The sequence below is a fragment of the Ursus americanus genome, chromosome 16 (genome assembly GCF_024610735.1).
Source record: "Ursus americanus isolate L20-20 chromosome 16, mUrsAme1.1.p, whole genome shotgun sequence".
Lineage (NCBI taxonomy): Eukaryota > Metazoa > Chordata > Mammalia > Carnivora > Ursidae > Ursus > Ursus americanus.
The window spans coordinates 12,710,269-12,734,470 of NC_142142.1; the positions used below are offsets into that span (position 1 = coordinate 12,710,269).

General features: G+C 39.3%; 1 protein-coding gene and 1 pseudogene across 1 annotated transcript in view; one reads left to right on the forward strand and one right to left on the reverse strand.

The window, feature by feature from the left end:
• GAB2 (GRB2 associated binding protein 2) overlaps positions 1 to 24,202 on the reverse strand; it is a 183,653-nt gene that overhangs the window by 48,144 nt on the left and 111,307 nt on the right. The window contains exon 2 of the mRNA XM_045816267.2: positions 3,284 to 3,584. Coding sequence (XP_045672223.2) covers positions 3,284 to 3,584 — 301 coding nt within the window. The remainder of the gene's footprint in view (positions 1 to 3,283; positions 3,585 to 24,202) is intronic.
• On the forward strand, positions 10,877 to 12,230 carry LOC148108764 (large ribosomal subunit protein uL4 pseudogene; annotated as a pseudogene).

Below are 24,202 nucleotides of genomic sequence, written 5' to 3' on the forward strand. Positions count from 1 at the left end.
AAGTGAAACAAGTCAGAGAAAGACAAATACCATACGCTTTCACGCCTATGTAGAATTTAAGAAACAAATGAGCAAAGGAAAAAATGAGAGAGAAAATCAAGAAACAGACTCTTAACTATAGAGAACTGATGGTTACCAGAGGGGAGGTGGGTGGGGGATGGGTGAATCAGGTGATGGGGATTAAGGAGTGCACTTATCATGATGAGCACTAACTAATATGTAGAATTGTTGGATCACTATACTGTATGACTGAAACTTATATAACGTATGTTAACTGTACTGGAGTTAAAATAAAAACTTAAAAGCAATTTGCTTTCTGATTACTTCATCCCCACCCCACAATTACCTATTTTCTAAAAAGCTGAGGTATTTTTTGGACCTATCTCTCACATTTATGAAAGCTTTGAGACTGGGGTGGGGGAAGTAGTCTATAGTTTTTCCTCCCTTGTTCTTTTGATTCCTTTTTATTTTCCCCCTCCTTGCTTGTTTCTTTTATGCATGCAATGTTCCTTCATCAGGAACAAAATAAAGGGAAAAACAAAAAAATCCGTGAAGCCTATAAATGACAAAGATTTGGGGAAAACAGGAAATTCCATACAGAAAACAAAGATTATACCAAAGGTTTTAAAAGTAAAATGGGGACTCCTAACCCTTCTGCAAGGAAGATGAAAATCACAGAATTCCTAGGACAGCATGTCCAGTCCAGGCACAACAGGCTACATAATTTGGAGAGCCTGGTGCAAAGTGAAAATGCAGTCTGTTCAAAAATTAAGAACTTTGACACAAATAAATAGAAAGATATCTCCTGTTTATGGACAGGAAGAATTAATATTGTTAAAATGTCCACACAGTTTCAGGGAATCCCAATCAAGATTCCAATGGCATTTTTTACAATAACAGAAAAAACAATCCTAAAATTCATATGGAACCACAAAAGATTCCAAGTAGCCAAAGCCATCCTGAGAAAGAAGAACAAAGTTGGAGGCATCATACTTTCTGATTTCAAACTGTATTACAAAGCTGTAGTAATCAAAACTGTATGGTATGACATAAAAACAGACACACAGATCAATGGAACACAACAGAGAGCCCCACATGTAGGGTCAACTAATATTTGACAAGGGAGCTAAGCATACTCAGTGGTGAAAAGACAAAAAATGGTGCTAGGAAAACTGCGCATTAATATGCAAAAAAAAAAAAAAAAAAAAAGAAAAGAAAAGAAAAGAAACTGGACCCCTATCTTAACTACTCACGAAAGCTAACTCAAACTGGATTAAAGATTTAAATGTAAGACCTGAAACCATACAACTCCTAAAAGAAAACATAGTGAAAAGATTCCGTGACATTGGTCTTGGCAATGAGTTTTTTTGGATATGACACCAAAAGCACAAACAAGAAAAACAAAAACAAACAAATGGAACTACATTAAGCTAAAAAACTCCTGCACGGCAAAAGCAACGAGATGAAAAGGCAACCAAAGAAATGGAAGAAAATATGTATTTTCAAACCACGTATCTGCTAAGGGGTTAATATCCAAAACACATAAGGAATTCCTACAACTCAACAGCAAAAACAAAAGCAAGAACAAATAACCCAATTAAAAAATGGTCATAGGAGCTGAATAGACATTTTTCCAGGGAAGATATTCATATGGACAAGTTCCCTGAAAAGATGCGCAACATTATTAATCATTAGGGAAATGTAAATCAAATCAAAACCGCAATGAGAGATCACCTCACACCTGTTAACTGGCTATTATCAAAAGGTAAGAGGTAAGTGCCGGCAAGGATGCAGAGAAAAGGGGACCCTTGTGCACTGCTTGTAGGAACCTAAACTGGTACAGTCAGTACGGAAAATGATTTGGAGGTTCCTCAAAAAATTAAAAACAGAACTACCATATGATCCAGCAATTCTGCTTCTGGGTACATATCTGCAGGAACTGAAATCACTATCTCGGCGAGATACCTACACTTCCACGTTCACTGAGGCATTACTTAGAACAGCCAAGACATGCAAACAATCTGTGTCCATTAATGGGTGAATGGACAGAGAAAATTTTATAGATGTAATATTACCAGCCATAAAAAATAAGCAAGGGAGCCCCAGACCCTCGGCACTCAGAATGAAGTTGTGAAAAGACGCTCGTGCCGAGGCCCCACCCTTGAGACTCCTAGCGAACTGATCTGGCATGGATCCTTGGCACCAGCATTTTAAAAATGCTCCTCTTTAATTCTGTCATGCAACCAGGTTTAAGAACTACGGATTTAGGCTCTCCACCAGTCTCAGAATAAAACCTATTTCTCAATCATCCCCAAGTTGAGGATGAACCCCCAAAAATATTAAAGAGCATTTCTGCAACTTAAAACTCAGTTAAAAAAGTTGGGCTACTTGGAGTGTCTGGGTGGCTCAGTCAGTTGAATGTCTGACTCTTGGTTTTGGCTCCGGTCATGATCTCGGGGTCATGGGATCAAGCCGCATGACAAGCCCTGCATCGAGTCTCATGTCAAGCCCTGTGTCAAGTCCCAGAGCCCCATGCTGGGCTCCGCACTCGGCAGGGAAACTGCTTGGGGCTCTCTCTCCTTCTTCCTCTGCTCCTCCCCCACTTACACTCAATTTTAATAAATAAATAAATAAATCTTAAATAAATAAATAAATCTTAAAAAATACAAGGTTGGGCTACTCTTTTGTAAAGTCCACAAAACCCAAATATATACCCGTATTTCCTCCTTTCACCTCTCCCCTCTCAAGTGAACACAAAAAGCCACTGGATTATGCATCCACAATAATCACAGAGGACCCCAAACCAAAAGAAAAAAAAAGTGGCAAGTGTGACTGTGGAGGATGGTCTGAAACAGACGGGCTAGAAGAGGCAGAGGTGGGCCAGAGAAGGAATCCCGGTGCGAGCTGTCCCTATGGGATGAGTGACATGTGAAGAGCACAGAGCGCCGGAAAGTGGAGGGAAGGGGGGAAAGGTGCAGGGCTGACAAAGGGGGTGGTGTTGAGGTACCTGAAGAAACACCACAAAGTACCTTTAGCTTCATCATAACCTCAACACATCTCAGGTTCGAACGTAATTAGGGCCAGAGGTCCCTCTGGTACTTGGCCAAACGCTTCCCACTCTCACTCTTTGCCTATTACTCCTCTGCCAGAGAGGAGGGCTTTTAGCGGCAGTCTGCTGTCCCTGCTCAAGGAATCTGGAGGCCTTCATTGCAGCCCCAACGGCTAAGTCCCCTCCAGGAAGCATCCTGGTCCTCGGGAGAAAGGTGTGGGTTTGTTCTCCTACCTGTGCTCTCCTCAGCCTGATTGAAGCCACAGATCTGGCAGATGCTCTGGACCCACTTATTCATGTCCTCCTCGGTCTCGGCCACCAGATAAAAGGTGCGCTCGCTGGTCTTGATGTCAAACACAAAACTATCCTGCAGCTCCTTCTTGTTGAAGGTCAGGCCTGCATCCACCTGCTCACAGAAGTTCAGGTTGATGATCCTCAAGGGCTTCTTAGAGTGATCATTCTTGTAGTATTCCAGAACATCTGGGTCACCACTCATCCGACCACTCCGCAGGATAAACCAGCGTTTCTTCCAGGCCTGAATAGGAAGGAGGAAGAAGACGGAAAAAGTCATTAGTTATCTCAAAGCCTCTCACAGGTGTTCAGAAATCACCAGGTAAAGGATGGGGACTGTTGCACCTGCAGGCTGAACAGGGCCCCTTTCTCTTTCATACTCCCGGAGTTTAAAAATTGGAGGATGATTTTAGAATGCATGTCAGTGCAACATTTCACCATGGAAACAGGGTCTTATCACTATGAAATGAGATGTGGCATTCCCATGTTTTAGATCAAGAAGTTGGATGGAGACTAAAACATTTTTGAGCAATTATTCCCTAGGCTAGGATACAGACTCAGACTCACAGTGCTTTTATTCAGGTGGAATTTGGAAAACCACAGCATTTCAGTATATGGATGGGGATCGCACCAAGGCCTGGTGAATTGAAGCAATGTCACGTACAGCAGGGAGCAGAAAAACAAGTTCCTGAACTTTTAGTACATTGTGCTTTTTACCAAATGATGATGCCTTGGAAGAGTCACATAGAAAGCCTTTTAAAACTTTTCAGAAGCCCAGAACTTTAGGATTTTTTCCCACTATCTTGCTCACTGCAAGATATATAAGTACTCATAGCCTGAGTACTTATAATAGGGCCTTGCACATATTAACATTAACATTATCACTGAATAAACTCCTTGTATCATGCCATACAACAGAATTTAACACTTGATTACATATTCTCTTATGCTGTCTTCTACATTCCATCTCTTCAACAGGACTGCGTCCTCTGTGAGCAGACCCGTTACAAAGTGGTAAAAAGATGTTACATGTAACGGAGCTTTGGGTGAGTCTATGTTTAACCACTGACTTGCTCTGTGATCTACAGACTAAGTCACTTTTTGCTTTGGAGCTTGCTTCGTGTGTAAAATGAGAATCAACGTCACCACTACCTGCCCTCACTACCTGGCAGGGTTTTCATTATGCAAATGCACCTAGAGCACTTGGTACACAATCTGGAAGCACCAGCAACGCCAAGGACTGGATGACTGTATTGCAAGTGGGCCCCCAGGCCACCCAAAAATCCTCCTACGGTGACCTTGTCTATCATTTTCTCATGCTCTCTGGCAACAGTCTCTGAACTTTTTGAATCTCCAGCATGTCTACTCTTTTGTTTCATGAGAAAATATAAGCAATTAAGAGAATTTACACATGTGTCAGCACCAGATTTACCCATTGGCCTACATCTGCGGCAAAGGAGCCTGTTACTAGGGAGCGTGCACAGTTCATCTGATCGAAAGCCAGCGTCCTTCCATTTGTGCGTCCCCTCTCACCTACAAGGGGACACCACTGTATCATTCCCCCGTTCTCTGGAATCACTGTGTTTTCCCTTCCTACTAGGATCATTTCCATCAGGACACCAACATCCCCCATCCTGGGAAAAAAATTTAAAACTTGATTCCACATTCCCCTCCAATTCTGGCCCAGTTTTCTGATTGACTTTTCAGGAAAACTTCAGAGTTTTCTATACCACTGGATCTTTGTTTCCTCTCTTCCCATTCTTTTTTGGAAAGCAGTGTAATCAGGCTGCCCCACCCCTACCATTGACATAACTCAAGAAAGGTGTCAATGACTTCAAGGCCATTAACACAACTTTTGGGTTTTACTTGATCTCTCAGCAACACCTGCTACAGGTCTGTTCTGTTCTCTTTGAAGCACCTTCTTCCCCTGGCTTCAAAACTCACCCTCAATCCCCCTATCTGCTGGCCTCTCTTTTTCAGACACCAGGGCTGGTTCCTTCTCATCTCCTTGACCTCTAAATATTGGAATGATCCCAAGCTCAATTCTTAGATTCTTTCTCTTCTCTTTCTACACCTGCTCCCTAGGTTATTTTATTGTTTCACAGCTTTAAAAATCACCTAACTGCTGCAGTTCCCAAATTTATTTCTCCAGCCCAGATTCATCTATTGAACTCAAGTCTTGTATCCAACTCTTCACTAATAGGCATCTTAAATCCAATGTGCTCAAAACTCTTCGTATCCTCCAAGCCTGTTCTTCCTGCAATCTTTCCCGTCTCAGTTAACAGCAACTCCAGCTTTCCAGGTGCTCAGGCCAAAAATCTTGATGTCATCACTGACTCCTTTCACATTCCACATCTAACCCAACAACAAATCCGGTGGGTTCAAACAGTTGAAAATATATCTACAATCTGGCCTCTTCGCACCTCCACTGTTATTCACTTGGTCTAGCCCACCATTTTGTCCTCTTCCCGCTTCCACCCTTTCATCCTGCAACCAAGGCTCAACATGGAACCTGATATAAATCAGATCATGTCACTTCTCTGCACAAAATCCCCAAAGGCTTTCTATCTCAGAGTAAAAACCAAAGTCAGCAAAATGCCAGTGGGTCTGACTTGATGGTCATCTGTCTCCCATGCTACCTCTCTTAAACCACCTTCTGCCACTGCCACTCCCTGCCTTGGCCATTCTGCTCTCACCACACTGGCCACATACTTCTGCTTCAGGGTCTTTGCTCTAGGTGTTCCCTCTACCTGGAATACTCCTTCCCCAGATAGCTTCCCTTCAAGTCTCTATTCAAATGTCCCATTGTCAGGGCGCATGCCTGATCATCCCACCCTAACACACTCTTTCCCCCTTATTCTTCAATACTGTTCTTACTACTACTTATACCACCTAAAATACCACATTTTTGTTGAGTTTCTGTATCTACCTCCCAAAATGTAAACAACAGGGCAAGGATTGGTTCTTTTTATTCCATGTTGCATCCTCAGTGTTTACAATAGTGCCTGACACATAGCTGGCTATCACTGAATAGGTACTGGATTAATTAATTGACTAATCATTTTCTTACATGAACTCCTTACAGCATCTAGTAGGTTATAGGGATATAACTGGTGCCTAATAAGCCTTAGACTGAAATGAAGAAAAGGTATAGATAGATAGGACAGAGCTGAGGGAAATAAAAAAATAAGCACTATTTACTTATAGTCACCTAAAATCTTGCCCAGGCCCCTGCTTATAGAATTCTGTGTGTGCTTGTGTGTGTGTGTGTGTGTGCGTGTAGCAGGTGCAAGCATATACAAGTGTGTGGGTAGCCAGGTGCATTTTAAAAATGTATTGTTAATAGTTGAGCTTGTGTTTCAGTTCATGTGTCTCCTTCAGTGTTTGTCTCTGCAGAAAGAGCTATCTCCCAATCACTGGCGTGCAGGTGCAAGCATAAACACACACAGACACAACCTCATAAACAAGAAAAAGGTGTCTGCTACAGATAACATCAGAGCCTGTCAGGTTCTGCTTCCAAGGAAGTGGTGCAGGCTGATAAATGACTGCTTATCAAATGCTGATAAATTTATGGCAGAGCAGCCAAGGCTGTCTAGTCTAGTCCCAAATTCATATCCCTCTTCTGCCACACCACTTTCTCTCCAGTCAACACACATTTTTAAAAAATCAAACAACTGAGAACCAAGTATAACCAACTCCAAAAAGTCTAGCTCCAATGACAAGTTCTCTGATCCTCTCAGCTGAAATGGACCTCTACTTCCTCTCAACCCTCATATACTTTTTCTATACTTTTTATGACCTGTCATTTTTTACAACATTTTACAGATATTTTTGGTATTTGTTGTGGTTTATTTCCAAGTAGATTATGAACATCTCCTATTCTTCTATGAATCTTTATGGCAGGCATTTGCTAAATGTTACTAAGCAAGGGTCTTTATTGCTGAAACTTTCTTATCTCTCTGGTCTCATTTATGCCTCCTGCCTTCCTTCTTTCCATTCATCTATCCAACAAATATTTGTTTAGTGCCTACTATGCTGCAGGCATTATTCTAGATGCTGAGGATACAGCATGAATTATTGGCCTCAAAGAACTTACTGTAGGTGCATAACAAACTACAGATTATTCTCCAAATATGCCACATAACTGCATGACTTCATGTCTCTGCACAAGCTACTGCATCTTCCTGGAATAACTCTCATCTCACTTTGTCTGTCTAGAAAATTCCTATGTCCCCTCAGTGCCAGCTTGTATCACTTCTCCTGGAAGGCCTTTACTAACTTCCCCAGGTAAAGCTGGTGCTCCTGTCTTATATTCCCTTAATAACTTGTGCTTTCTTTGGCATTTCGTGCCTCAACTTTGGCATTTCAATTGTTTATATACCTTCCTCCCCTTTAAGCTCTGAACATCTTGAGGCTAGGGTCCTATGTAGTCAAAACTTACTCGGCAAAATGTTTGGCCTATATGAGAACTCAGTAAAGATCTGTTTACTTTCTTCATTCTATAAATATATTAATTTATTCAAACTAATAAATGCAGTTTAAATATATAAATGTTCACGGTAGGAAGTAGGAAAGGAGGACAGCAAGAGAATTACAGCAAAGAGATTAAGAAAGATAAAGGTATACTGTGGATTCTTTATGTGAGTTCTTTAACATCTCGTTCTCTTCATTCTGTTAGGAACAGTGGCCATGTGATAAATATTTATAAGGAAATCTGGGACCTTCAGCTTGAACGTGTCCCATGATACAGAAATGAAAAATTTACTGTTGGATTACTGATACATAATGCAAGAAGAACATGAGAACATAAGTCCGGAATATGTTATTAAGAAGAAAGCTTTTACAGGACTGTTCTTTTAGCTATATAAAATCTCTTACAAAAATTAAGTTAAAATGGATCATGGACTTAAATATAAAATACAAAGAGAATTCAGCAAGATATAAAAAGAATTATATAAGATAACCAAGTGGGGTTTGTCCCAAGCATGTAAAACTAATTCAATATCCAAAAATCAATCAGTGTAATCCACCATATTAACAGGCAAAAGAAAAACCACATGGTCATATCAATTGATGCAGAAAAAAGCATTTGACAAAATTTGACACCTATTCATAATAAAAACTCAAAAAATAGGAAGATAGGAGGAGCTTCCTCAGTTTGATAAAAAGCATCAACAAAAGATCAACACCAACATTATACTTTGTATTGAAAGAATTAATGCTTCCCCCCTAAAATCAGGAACAAGGCAAGGATGTCTGCTCAATCTCAGCACTCTTATAAAACACAGTGCTGAAAGTTCTAGTCAGGGCAATAAAGAAATAGATATAAAAGGCATACAGATTAGAAAGAAAGAAAAAAAATTGTCCCTATTTGCAGATTACGTAATTTTCCACATAGAAAATCCCAAGGAATTTAGAAAAAAATACTCAGAAACTCTTGGAACTAATAAGTGAGCTCATCAAAGTCACAGGATACCAGATGAACATATAAAAATCAATTTGCTTCTATATATCAGCAGTGAATATGTAGGTATAGAAAATAAAAATACTGGATTAAGAAGTTGTGGTCCATTTATACAATGGAATATTACTCAACTATCAGAAAGAACGAGTTCTCAACATTTGCAGCAAAATGGACGGCACTGGAGGAGATAATGCTAAGTGAAATAAGTCGAGCAGAGAAAGACAATTATCATATGGTTTCTCTCATCTGTGGAACATAAGAACTAGGAAGATCGGTAGGGGAAGAAAGGGATAAAGAAAGGGGGGTGATCAGAAGGGGGAATGAAGCATGAGAGACTATGGACTCTGAGAAACAAACTGAGGGCTTCAGAGGGGAGGGGGTGGGGGAATGGGATAGGCCGGTGATGGGTAGTAAGGAGGGCACGTATTGCATGGTGCACTGGGTGTTATACACAACTAATGAATCATCGAGCCTTACATCGGAAACCGGGGATGTACTGTATGGTGACTAACATAATATAATAAAAAATCATTAAAAAAAAAAAAACAGAATACACATTCTTTTCAAGTGCACATCGAACATTCTCGAGGAAAAATTGCATGACAGGCCACAAAAAAAGTCTCAATAAATTTAAGAAGACCAAAATCATATCAAGTATCTTTTCTGACCAACGGTAGGAAACTGGACCTCAACTACAATAAAAAACAAAACAGGGGCGCCTGGGTGGCTAAGTTGGTTAAGTGTCTTTTGATCTCAGCTCAGGTCTTTTTTTTTTTTTTTAAGATTTTATTTATTTACTTATTTGACAGAGAGAGAGAAAGAGAGAGAGAGAGACAGCCAGCGAGAGAGGAAAGGCAAGCAGGGGGAGTGGGAGAGGAAGAAGCAGGCTCCCAGCAGAGCAGGGAGCCCGACATGGGGCTCAATCCCAGAACCCTGGGATCACACCCTGAGCCGAAGGCAAATGCTTAATGACTGAGCCACCCAGGTGCCCCTCAGCTCAGGTCTTAATCTCAGGGTGTTGAGTTTGGGCCCTGCACTGGGCTCCATGCTGGGGATGGAATCTACTTAAAAAAGCAAAAAACAAAAAACGAGAAAAACCACAAACACATGGAGGCTAAACAATGTGCTACTAAGTAATCAATGGGTTAACAAAGAAATAAAAAATGAAATAAAAAAACACATGGAGACAAACAAAAATGAAAACACAATGGTCCAAGATCTTTGGGACACGGTGAAAGCAGTTCTAAGAGGGAAATTTATAGTGATACAGGTCTACTTCAAGAAACAAGAAAAAAATCTCAAATAAATGACCTAACTTTACATGTAAAGGAACTAGAAAAAGAAGAACAAAGCCCAAGGTTAGTAAATGGAAGGAAATAATGAAGATCACAGCAGAGATAACTAAAGTCAAGACTAAGAAAAGGCAGGAAATTATCAATGAAATCAAGAGTTGGTTCTTTGAAAAGATAAATGAAACTGATAAGTTTTTAGTCAGACATATCAAGAAAAAAAAAGAGAGAACTCAAAACTAGAAATGAAAGAAGAGAAATAACAACCAGTACCACACAAATACAAAAGACTGTAAGAGACTACTACAGAAAATTATATGCCAACAAACCGGACAACCTACAACCTACAAGAAATAAATTCCTTCTTCCAAAACTGAATTCCAATCTTTCAAAACTTAATCAAGAAGGAACAGAAAATTAGAATATCTCATTTACTAGTAACAAAATTGAACTGGTAATAATAATAAAAAAAACCCAACTTCCAACAAACAAAAGTCCAGGACAAAATGGTTTCACTTGTGAATTCTACTAAGTATTAAGGAAGGGTAAATACTTATTTGTCTCAAACTATTGCAAAAAACAGAAGAGGTAGGAAAGCTTCAAAATTCATTCTATAAGACCAGCATTACCCTGATACTAAAACCAGAAAAAGGTACTGTAAAATAAAACTACAGGCCAGTATCTCTGATGAACATAAATGCAAAAATCCTCAACAAAATATCAACACACCAAATTCAACAATACATTAAAAGGATCATTTGTGCTTTTCCTATAGGAGCTGTGGGGTTGAGAGGAGCATGGCCCTGTCCTCTCCCTGAGATGGTGTGTGCTCCTCCACTGATACCAGTGTACTCTGAAAAGGGGGAGTCATCTGCCAAAAATCTTACTTTGCCTGCTATGTTCAAATCTCCTATTTGACCTGATATTGTGAACTTTGTTCACACCAACTTGCACAAAAACAACAAATAGCCATATGCTGTAAGTGAATTAGCAGGTCATCAAACCAGTGCTGAATCCTGGGGTACTGGCAGAGCCGTGGTTCGAATTCCCAGAGTTCGAGGCAGTGAGACTTACTGTTCTGGCCAGAGTGCTTTTGGAAATATCTTCGTGGGGGCCGCATGTTTGCACCAACCAAAACCCGGTGCTGTTGGCACCGCAGAGTGAACACAACACAGAAGCGATATGCCATCTGCTCTGCCCTGGCTGCCTCAGACTTACCAGGGCTGGTCATGTCTAAAAGTCATTGTATTGAGGAAGTTCCTGAACTTCCTTTGGTGGTTGAAGATAAAGCTGAAGGCTACGAGAAGACCTAGGACACTGTTTTGCTTCTTAAGAAACTTAAAGTTTGGTATTGAATCAAAAAGATCTATGCCTCTCAGTGAATGAGAGCTGGCAAGGGCAAAATGAGAAACTGTCCTCATATTCAGTACAGGGGACCCTACACCATCTATAACAGGGACAATGGAATCATCGAGGCCTTCAGAAACATCCCTGGAATTACTTTACTTAATGTAACCAAACTGAACATTTTTTAACTTGCTCCTGGTGGGCATGTGTCACATTTCTGCATTTGGAATGAAAGTGCTTTCTGCAAGTTAGATGATCTGTGTGGCACCTGGTGTAAGCCTGCCTCTCTCAAGAGTAACTACAACCTTCCAATGCATAAGATGCTTAATACAGACCTTAGCAGACTCTTGAAAAGCCCAGAGATCTAAAAAGCCCTCTGAGCAATGTGCAAGAAGATTCACCACAGACTCCTGAAGAAGAAACCACTGAAAAACCCGAGAATCATGTTGAAGTTAAACCCACATGCACAGTCCATGTGCCTCAACATCATTCTTTGTCAGGCCAAGAATCACAAACTTCGGATGGATAAGGGAAATGAGAAGCCAAATCATATGAGAAGGGGGCTCCAGGCAAGCCTGTGGTAGGGAAGAAAGGAAAGAAGGCTTTTAGTGTTAAGAAGCAGAAGAAACCTTTGGTGGGAAAAAAGGCTGCAGCTACCAAGAAACCAGCAGCCAAGAAGAAGCCTGCAGAAAAGAAACCCACCACGGAAGAAAAGAAGTCTGCTGCACAAAAACTTAAATTTGTTTATTCCATAAAAGTCAAATCATTTTGGACAGCAAATTTTGAATAAAGACCTGATCAAAGGCAGTGAGAAAACAAAAGGATCATTCACCACAATCAAGTGGGATTTATTCCAGGGATGCAAGGATGGTTCAATATTCACAAATCAACCAATGTGATATATCACATTAACAAAATGAAGGAAAAAACCATATAATCATCTCAATAGATGCAGAAAAGGCACCTAATAAAAGTCAATATCCATGCATGATAAAAACTCTCAACAAAGTTGGTTTAGAGGGAAAATACCACCATATAATAAAAGCCATAGATGAAAAACCCATAGCTAACATCAAACTCAACGGTGAAAAACTGAATGCTTTTCCTTTAAGACCAGGAAAAAGACACAGATGTCCACTCATGTCACTTTTATTCAATATAGTACTGGAAGTCCTACTTGGCAGCAAACAGGTAAGAAAAATTGGTAAGGAAGAAGGAAAACTTTCACTATTTGCAGATGACATGACACTACACATAGAAAACCCTAAAGAATTTAACAAAATACTATTAGAATTGATAAATGAATTCAGTAAAGTAGCAGGATACAAAATTGAATATACAGAAATCTGTTGTGTTTCTATGCACAAATAATGAACTAGCAGAAAGAGAAATTAAGAAACAACCCCACTTACAACTGCACCAAAAAAAAAAAAATAGAAATAAATTTAACCAAGGAGGCAAAAGGCCTACACTCTGAAAACAATTAGAAAGTAATGGAAGAGATTGAAGATGATACAAACAAATGGAAAGATATATCATGCTGATGAACTAGAAAAATTATTAGTGTTAAAATGGCCATACTACTCAAAGCAAATGACAGATTCAATGTAGTCCGTATCAAAATACCAAAAGGACTGTTCACAAAATTAGAACAAATAATACTAAAATTTGGATGTTACCATGAAAGACCCTGAATAGCCAAAGCAATCTTGAGAAAGAACAAAGCTGGAGGCATCACAATCCCAGATTTCAAGATATACTACAAAGCTATAATAATCAAAACATATGGCACTGGCACAAAAATAAACACATAGATCAATCAAACAGGATAGGGAGCCCAGAAAAAAACTCATGCTTATAAGGTCAATTAATCTATGACACAGGGGACAAGAATATACAATGGGGAAATGACATTCTCATCAATGGTGTTGGGAAAACTGGACAGCTACATGCAGAAGAATGAAATTTCTTACACCATACACTAAAATAAACTCAAAATTGATTAAAGACCTGAATATGAGACCTGAAACCATAAAACTCCTAAATGAAAACATAGGCAGCAGTCTCTTGAACATCAGCCTTAGCAATATATTTACAGATATTTTTCCTCAGGCAAGGGAAACAAAAGCAAAAAAAAAAAAACCAAGTGGGACTACACCAAAATAAAAAGCTTTTTCACAGTTAGGGAAACCATCAACAAAACAAAAAAGCAACCTACTGGGTGCGAGAAGATATTTGCAAATGATTTATCTGATAAAGGGTTAATATAAAAAGTATATAAAGAACTTATGCTACTCAGTGGCAAAAAAATAAATAAATCAAAATCAAAATCAATCCAATTATAAAATGGGTAGAGGACTTGAGTAGACATTTTCCCAAAGAAGACATACAGATGGCTAACAGACAAATGAAAAGATGCTCAATACCACTAATCATCAGGGAAATGCAAATCAAAACCACAATGAGCTATCACCCCATACCAGTCAGAATGGCTATTATTAAAAAGAAATAACAAGTGTTGGCGAGGATGTGGAGAAAAGGGAACCCTTATGCACAAGGGTTGGTGAAATTAAATGAATCCTTGTGCACAAAGGTTGGTAAAAATGTAAATTGGTGCAATCACTGTGGAAAACAGTATGGTGATTCCTCAAAAAATTAAAAAGAGAAATACCATAAAATCTGGTCATTTCACTCCTGGATATTTATCCCCCCCCCAAAAAAAGTCCCTGAAAATACTAATTTGAATATGCACCTTTATATTCATTCAGCATTATTTACAACAGCCAAGATATGGAAACAATTCAAGTATCCATTGCCAGACGAATGAATAAAGAAGATGTGGTGTACACATCTACAGACATACCACACAAATGTCACTCACCATTAAAAGAGTGAGATCTTGCCATTTGTGACAACATGTATGGACCTAGAGGGTATTACGCTAAGTGAAATAAGTTAATCAGAGAAAGACAAACACCATATGATTTCACTTACTGGTGGAATCTAAAAATCAAAACAAGCAAACAACAACAACAAACAAGAAACAGACTCATAAATGTAGAGAATAAACTGGTAGTTGCTAGAGGAGAGGGGAAGGGGGGAATGTGTGAAACAGCTGAAAGGGATAAAGAGGTATAAACTCTCAGTCATAAAATAAATAAGTCACAGAGATGAAAGGATAGCATAGGGAATACAGTCAATAATACTGTAATAATGTTGTATGATGACAGATGGTAACACTATCATGAAGAACACTGCATAATGTAGAGAACTGTCAAATCACTGTGCTGTGCACCTCAAACTAATAACATTGTATATCAAGCATGCTTAAATAATGAAATTTTTAAAAGATAGAAAGACAAGCTGTAGAGTAGGAGACAATATTTGCAGACCACATATTCAACAAAGAATAGTATCTAGAACATATAAAGAACTCTCAACACTCAACAGTTAAAAGAGGGAAACAATCCAATTAGGACCAGGGCAAAAGACATGAAAAGACACTTCACTGAAGGGAATATACAGATGGTCAAGAAGCACATGGGAAGATGCTCAACAGCTTTAGCCATTCTGGAAACACAAATTAAAATGCAATGAGATATTATCATAGACCTATCAGAATGGTTAAAATAAAAAACCGTGACAACACAAAATCCTGGTAACAAGGCAGAGAAAATGGGTCACTCAAACATTATTGGTAATAATCTAAAATGATATAGCCATCCTGGAAAACAACTTGGCCGTTTTTGTTATTGTTGTTGTTGTTCATTTTGTTTTGTTTTTTTGGGAGAGAGGGCTCTTGCGACACAGGGCTTGATCTCATGACCTTGAGATCATGACCTGAATAGAAATCAAGAGTTGACATGTAACTGACTGAGCCACCCAGGCCCTCCTACTTTGGCCATCTCTTAAAAAACCAAACATGCAACTACTATATACCCCAGCAATTGTTCTCCTGGGTATTTATCCCAGAGAAATAAAGATTTATTTCATACAAAAACTTGTACATGAATGTTTAAGTTTTATTTATAATAGCTCCAAATTGGAACAATCTAAGTGTCCTTCAATGGGTGAACAGCTAAATAAACTGTGGTATATCCACACCATAGAATACTACTCAGCAATAAAAAAAAAAAAGTATTGACACATGCAAAATCTTGAATGTATCTCCAGAGAGTTATGCTGAGTCAACAAAGCCAATCCGAAAAGGCTACATGCTGCACGACTGCACTTACCTACCATGCTTGAAATGGCAGAATTTAGGAATGGACAGATTAGTGGCTGTCAGTGGTTAAGGAGGCTCTTGGAGTAGGACAGATGTGAGTATGGCTATAAAAGGGTGGTATGAGAGATTCTTATGGTGACGGAAATGTTCTGGATATTGACCATATCAATACCAACATTCTTTTTTTTTTTAATGATTTTTTATTATATTATGTTAGTCACCATACAGTCCATCCCCGGTTTCTGATGAATACCAACATTCTTGTTGTGATACTGTAGTATAGTTTCAGAAGATGTTACCACTGGGGGTACACTAGTAGAGTGCATGATCTCTGTTATTATTTTTACAATTACCTATGAAACTAAAGTTATCTCAAAATAAAGTTTAATTAAAAGGAAACTGTTCCATAAGAGAATTAGAATGTTCATAGCTAGGGGGTTGCCTGGGTGGTACAGTCGGTCAGTTAAGCATCCAACTCTTGGTTTCAGCTCAGGTCATGATCTCAGGATCATGGGACTGAGCCCTGTGTCAGGCTCCACACTCAGTGCAAAGTTTGCTTGAGATTCTCTCTCCCTCTCCTTCTGCTCCTCCCACTTGTGCTCTCTCTCTAAAAATAAATAAAATCTTAAAAAAAAGAACATTAATAGATAGGAAATGTATTTGAAGAAAACCATAAGGAGGAAATGACTATTTCTCAGACAAGAAAAATAAACATCAGGGAGAGAAAGGTTGTTAATAGCTGGCTAATGACTATGACCAGATCCAGCTGTCCTCCATCTTTCCCACTCAGGGATGGGAGAGGATCTTAGGAAATCACAATATGAAAATATGAATGAACTTCAGAGTTCAGGCTTCTGAGCAGGAGGATACAATATGGAGTAGATTAAGAGTCACTGGTATTTCTCAACCTTCCCAACTACATGCCAACTCTAGAGATTCTTGTACTATAAAGACAAGGCATGATTCTTGGCCTTAGAGAATAAAAGTTCCCAGATAGATAATAAAAATATACATAAGATGCCAACTATCTTCCCTTGTTTTTCTGTGTAGTAGCTAGTCTCCAAGATAGCCCCCAATGAGTTTCACTTCCTAGTACAGCCTTCTGTGGTCCCCTCCCACACTGAATAAGGATGACAAACAGAATATTGCATAAACAACAGTGTGTGACTTTGAAGGCTAAGTAAATAAAGACACAACAGCTTCTTTCCTGTTCTCCTTTGGATCAGCTGCCATATTGTAAGGACACTAAAGCAGTACTGAGGAGGAGTGCACATGGTGAGGAACTATGGCCTGCCAGCCGTGTAAATGAGCCCTTCTTGGAAGCCTATACTTCAGCCCCAGTCAAGCCTTCGGATGTCTGCAGTTGTAGGCAACTTTCTGACTGCAATTTCATGAGACACCCTGAGCCAAATCCACCAAGCTAAAGTGCTCCTGAATTCCCGACTCACAGAAACCATACAAAATATTAAGCATTTATTGTTGTTTTAAGACAGTAAGTTTTAAGCCATTTGTTATGCTGCAATAAATAATGAATACATTCTACTTTCCATTTCCAGGGCTAGGTGGGTATAACCAAAGGTAACCACTGGGAGGAAAGCTTTTTCTTTCTTTCTTTTTTTTTTTTTTTTTTAAGATTTTATTTATTTATTCGACAGAGCTAGAGACAGCCAGCGAGAGAGGGAACACAAGCAGGGGGAGTGGGAGAGAAAGAAGCAGGCTCATAGCAGAGGAGCCCGATGTGGGGCTCGATCCCATAACGCCGGGATCACGCCCTGAGCCGAAGGCAGGCGCTTAACCGCTGTGCCACCCAGGCGCCCCAGGAAAGCTTTTTCTATTTAGAAGATTAAAAGAGAGCCTAAAAGAGAGACTAACAGGCAAATGGAACAGAAGAATTCAGAAACAGACCCATACATACTTCGTCACGAGATTTATGAAAAAGGTGATACTGCTATAGAGAAAAGAACGATCTTTTTAAAAAATGGTGATAGGTCATTTGATAATTATAGGGAAATATTCTTCTTTTTCTTCTTCTTTTTTTTTTAAAGATTTTATTTATTTATTTGACAGAGATAGAGACAGCCAGCGAGAGAGGGAACATAAGCAGGGGGAGTGGGAGAGGAAGAAACAGGCTTCCAGCGAAGGATCCTGATGTGGGGCTCAATCCCGTAATACTGGGATCACGCCCTGAGCCGAAGGCAGACGCGTAACGACTGAGCCACCCAGGCGCCCCTATAGGGAAAGATTCTTAATCCTTATGTCATGCCATGTGTGAAAATTAATTTCAGATCATTATAAATCTAAATGTGAAAGATACCGCAATAAAGCATTTAGAGGAAAATGTCTTCATGACTTTGGGGTAGGCAAAGCTTTGACTATTCAAAAGTTACTAATACAGGAGAAAAAGTAATCATGGTACTACATTAAACTTAGTGTCTGGCACCTTCAAGAGTTTGTAAAGCCAAGTGAGTAAGAGGAGATACTGGCAATACATATATTCAATGGAGGACTCATATTCAGAACACACATAAAAGAAAACCCTCCTACATATTAGCAAGAGAAAGACCACTTGATAGAAAAATTGGCAAAAGATCTGAATAGCCACTAAACAAAAGACATCCAAAAGGCAATAAGCATATAAAAAGATCTTGATTTCATTAGTCATTGGGAAAATGCAAATTAACACCAGGACACAATCACAAGCATGGCTGTAACAACAAAGACTGATAATCATAAGCACTGAGAAGAATACGGAGAAACTGAAACTCTCATACCCTATTAGCAAGAGTGTAAATTGGTATAAACACTTTGGGAAACTATGGCAGTATCTACTAAAGCTGAACATATACCCCAGGACCCCACAGTTCTACTCCTAGTAATTATTTACATCTATCCACCAAAATACATGTACCATATCATGCTTGTTTTCTGCTCTATTTTAAACACTTAATGTGTATAGTCTGGGCTATTGTCATAGTTTCCTAACTAAATACTTACCAATGTGTCCAGTTTAATCTGAGCAAAATTCTGACCATGTTACTGCTCACACTGTCCAAAAATTTCATGACTCTCCATCATCTGCACAGCAAAGCTCAATTTCTATGGCTTAGGGGTTTTTTTTAATTAAAAAATTTTAAATTTATTTTCAACATGGTAAAACATACTGAACATAAATTTTACTATTTTAACCACTTTAAGTGTACAGTTTTGTGGCAATAAGCACATTCACACTGCAGTACAGCCATCAACACCATCCTTCCCCAGAACTTTTTCATCTTCCCCAACTGAAATTCTGGGTTCATTAAACACACCCTCTTCCCCACTCTGCTAAGTCCCTAAAGACCACCATTAAATGTTCTGCCTCTACGAATTTAACTACTCATATAATGTTGAATCATACAATATTTTCCCCTTTGTGACTGGCTTATTTCACTTAGCATGAGGTCTTCAGTGTTAATCCATGTTGTAACATGTGTCAGAATTTCACTCCCTTTTAAGGCTGAATAATATTCCGTCGTGTGTATATGTCACATTGTGTTTATCCGTTCCATCTGTTGATGCACTCTTTGGTTCTGTGGCTCAGTTTTAGGGCCTTTACAATTTAGCTCAAACCTACTTTCCCATCTCATTTCTACTCCTTTATTTATACTTTGTTATACACACACACACACACACACACACATATATATATATATATATAAAATATATATAAATACACACACTGTAACTACTCAAACCAAGTTGAATATTCACTGTTCCCTAAACATACTTTTCTACCTCCACATTCTCAATTCCTCCTGTCTGAAAAGTCTCCCAATCTTCCTTCTTTTCTAAATTATCCAAAGTTTTGCTTATATTTCAATGCTACCCTTAATGTGACCATTTTTTGATCATCCTTCACCCAAGGTTCCAACATCTAGAGCTCTTTCAGAATAGAGGTTCTGGTCTTCCTCTTCCCCAGATCCTCACACAGGGCCTTCCTTCGGTGCATAGGTACTCTTATTATAGGACTACATAAAGTAGCTAAATTTCATTAAAACACAAGTATACATACTTAGGCTTACATATCTCATCATGAAACTGTTTCATTAATAAACAACAAATTTCAATAATAAACTATATTAAGCCACTTAAAAATGTCAAGTAGAATATATGAGATTTAAAGGATATCACATTCTGCCTAATTCCTGGTGTAACCGAGCCAAGCAGAATAAATACTATTAATTCAAATCAATGAAAACTCAAAGAAAGGGGCACAAATGCAGAGAAATGAGGAGAGCAGAATGAGGGAGATGCTGTAGAGTGAGATGAGAAAAGCTTCAGATCAGAGTGAAAAGATCCAAATTACCATCCTAGTTCTTGCTCTATAAACTTGGACAATTTTTTTTAACTTTCCTAAGCCTTAATAACCAAATGTATAAAATGGGGAAAATACAAAACTAATATTAGTACATAGGGTAATAAGTAAGGTTTGAAAATCTAAAAGCACCTTGAACCAGACTTGACATGATAGGGGTAAGTACATAGCTCTTGAGTCTAAAGCAGTCCAAGGAGACGCCGAGATCATGAAATTGGCAAGAGAGTTCTCACTATAGAAGACCCCCACATTTCCCACTCATTGTTCTTTCTACTTGATCATCATTAAGAAGCCAGCATTTTCTCCTTCTTCATGCCCTGTATCAGCAACTCCTCTGAGTTCTGCCTCTTTTGGTCAAAGGTATGATTATTCTTCCAGTCTCTCAGGCTCAAAATCATCTACTTCCACTCAGTTCTTCCAGCTACTTCAGTGCTCAAGCCAAATCGACAAGCTCCTTTCACAGTATTCAGGAAAACAAGCACAAATTCTGCTCAATGTTTTGAGGGATATAGAGAAGAGGCAAGATCTAACCACTCCTTTCAAGTAATTTTTGAACTTATAATGTTGCAGGAAGAAACGACATGAACACATGTCCCTAAAATAAAAAGCAAATTTTGGGGCACCTGGCTGGCTCAGTTGATAGAGCATGCAACACTTGATCTCAGGGTCATGGGTTCAGAGTCTACACTGGGTGTGGAGCCCACTTAATAATAATTCAAAAAAGCAAACTTTTATAAGTACCATAAAAAGAGACATAATATACTGTTAGACCACTTTAAGCAGGGAAATCAAACTGGAAGGGGGGCAGGGAGAGAAAGAGAGAAATATGAATGAATATGAACAATGAAGAAGATAGGCTTTGATATATGGTTTTATGAAGGAAGGAGAAATTAACATTTCTTACAGAGTACACACTATGACCAAGGCCTGGGGACGGGAACATATAAGACAGTTCAGAGAATATGGAATAATCTATTTTAAATGTGGAAAAGGAGAAAAGGAAGAGCTTGGTGGTTCTGGAAAGCCTTGAACACCACCCTAAGAAATTTTTTCTTTTATTGGTAATGGGGAGCCACCGAAGAGTACAGATCAGCAGAGACAGGACTGTCGTTGCTGTGCTGTTTTCTGGCAGAATGATAACAACAAACCAGACAAAGGAAAAATAAGACGCTGATAAAATTATTTAGAAAGCTGTTGCAGTAATCTGTAATCGTGAGAGAAGATGGCAAGGAGACAGAAAGGAAAAGACAATGTAAATCACTTTATTCAACAATGGGGCTTAAAGAAGTATATGGTAGAGGGGCCTACTTTCAAGAAAGAAAGTTCATGGGGCGCCTGGGTGGCACAGTGGTTAAGCGTCTGCCTTCGGCTCAGGGTGTGATCCCGGCGTGATGGGATCGAGCCCCACATCAGGCTCCTCTGCTGGGAGCCTGCTTCTTCCTCTCCCACTCCCCCTGCTTGTGTTCCCTCTCTCTCTGTCAAATAAATAAATAAAGTCTTAAAAAAAAAAAGAAAGAAAGTTCCATTTGTGTCTGTGATTAAGAGAACACCATCATCTTCTCTGTGATGAAACAGAAGTGACTGTTTTCCTTTTGTACCCAAATTCATTAAAAACAGCAACAACAACAAACCATTTCACAACCATTCAGACCACAGACGTGTACCATGGGTACATATGACCTGGAAATTGCATCACTCCCTGCGGCTGAGCAGAGAGCGCATGTTCCATAGGAACCTGTCTCTGTTCTTTAGGTTAGATTCCAAGGTAGCATGTAGAATAAGGCATGACGTCTTCCTATTGCTCTTGGCACCTAGAAAACTCCGCGGGACCCCAGTTTAGCTTTACACTGGCCATAACGCACAGGATGTTGTGTTCAGTTCTGGCGGTGGTGACGGGACTTGAAATCCTATGGTACTAGGATTCAGTGAGGTTCCGTCTGGAGTCATGATTTAGTGTTCTAAGATATAAGGGGCTGACATGCGGAAGAGCAATTTGATTTATTTTGGGTGATCCCACATACTAAAGTTGAACTAGTGCCAGTAGGCGCATACTACAGAAAAGCAGATTTTCACTCAGTGTACGTAAGTACAAATTGTCTGAAAGAGTGGTCTATGGCAGGGCCCTTGGAAACTGGAGAACTACTCAGTGTTGGAGACACTGGAGAGGAGATGGCCCAGGACATGGGTCAGCGAACTTGTTCTGTAAAACGTAGAGAGTAAATACTTGAGGCTTTGCAGGCTGTAGAGTCTGTCACAACTACTCAAATCCATAGTGGCAGGGAAGAAGCCATAAGTAATTTGTATGCACACGAGAATGGCTGTGTTTAAACTATGTAGAAAAAGAGAGGTGTTGGGCAAGATATGTTTGCTGACCTTTGGCTTAGGCTAGGGGTGGGAAGACTGAAAAGGGGGCTCAAGCAGTGGATCAGTAGACAGACAAAGGACGAAGGTCTCTTCCAATTTCGAGAGTCTTATGTATTTTTAACCAAGAAAATCTAATGTGGTAACACCGCATTCAATCAGATTATTCAGATTCTTAAAAGAGAGGGATGTGTTCTTGCACTTTCAGCCTGAACAGTTGAAAATATTTCTAAAACTCCAGAATCTTCTGCCCTGCCTTAGGTATTATACCAAAGATAACAGAACTTTTCTTTGATGACTAAGGACTTAGAGCCTCATATCATCTTTCTGATACCAAATCTCACATGTCTTGTGGTTAAAATTGTAGAAAGGTCAAGACATTTCTTGGAAGAGGGTTTTGTGTAACTCCTAGAAATGGGTGTGTCCTTTGAACTTCCCTCTTTCTGATGAGGGTAAAGCCAAAAACTGCCAATTAACCAGGAGAATCCTGTCAAGTGAGGATAACAGTTAGTTACAACATAACCTCAGAATCTGAGGTTACTGGATGGTATCAACAGACTGAACTTGTCAGTCAGGGATATTAAAAACATAATATCTGCATCTTCAAAAAGTTCTCTGCCTTATAGGTTTAAAAAACATTCATCCGTATCACAAATGCATACACACACATGCTCTCATTCACCTTTCTCTTAGTGAACCTCCAGCTCAACCACAAAGACATAGAAGAATTCGACTTGATGTGTGAGTACGTGAGGCACAGCCAATTGCCAACACACTGCAAAATGAAGTACACTAGGCCAATCTCATGTCCCATAACAGTTAAGAACAAACAATAAGAGAGTCCAGGGGATCACGTAATGGTCACATATTTCTGGAGGAATACTTCCTGAGTGAGGAAGGCCTTCTTGCTATTCTTACTCTAGGAATCCTTCAACTACTCTCGGCCACAGTGGCTTTACACTCTGAGGGACAAAGAAAAATGGCACTTGCTGAGCTCCTGCTACATATTATGTGCTTTCTATTCATTATCACATTTTAATCCAAACCAATGCCGCAAGGCAAATATGATCCCCTTTTTACAGATGAGAAAAATGAGTTTCATTGAGGCTAAACAATTGGCAGAGATCACAACCCCAGATCTTCTGGCAGGTCAGAGCTAGGGCCCAGAAAGAACTTGAGAAGCTAATACAGATAAACTGATGACTACACTTTGGGACACACTGGCCAGAGCATCTATGAAAGGTCAAGTTCACAGTTGGCAATAGAAACAGAGGGATTAGAATGCAGGTCTCAGCTTCTAGTCCAGAATTATTTCCACTCCTCGATTCTAAATCCCCTAGGAGAGGGTAGCATAATTACATGCTCTTGACTCATTCATCTGAGTAATCAAGCTTTCCTCTGATTCCAATGAACCTTATTTGTTCCTAGGGAAGAGAATAAACTTTATCTCACCACAAGACATTGTGAGGTCAGGGAGCTTTTGTACCACCAGCATTTAGGAAAGTACTTGGTACATGTTATGTACTTTAGAACTCTTCAATGAAAGTATACCAAAAAAAAAAAAAAAAGAAAAGAAAAGAAAAAAGAAAAAGAATATCTCTTTGTTCCTCTTTGGTAAAAAAACAAACAAAACCTTTTAGTCAGATGTCCTGCTCAAGTAACAATTCCAGGATTCTAACCATCTCTTTCCTGGGTGAGATGGTGCACAGAAACCATAAACACAAAAGATCACTTCTATGTGATGTTTTACGTGAAACTGACTCCGACCCTAGGCTTCAGGGGGTAGAAATCATGGGATCCTAGATTAAGCCAATTAATGCTT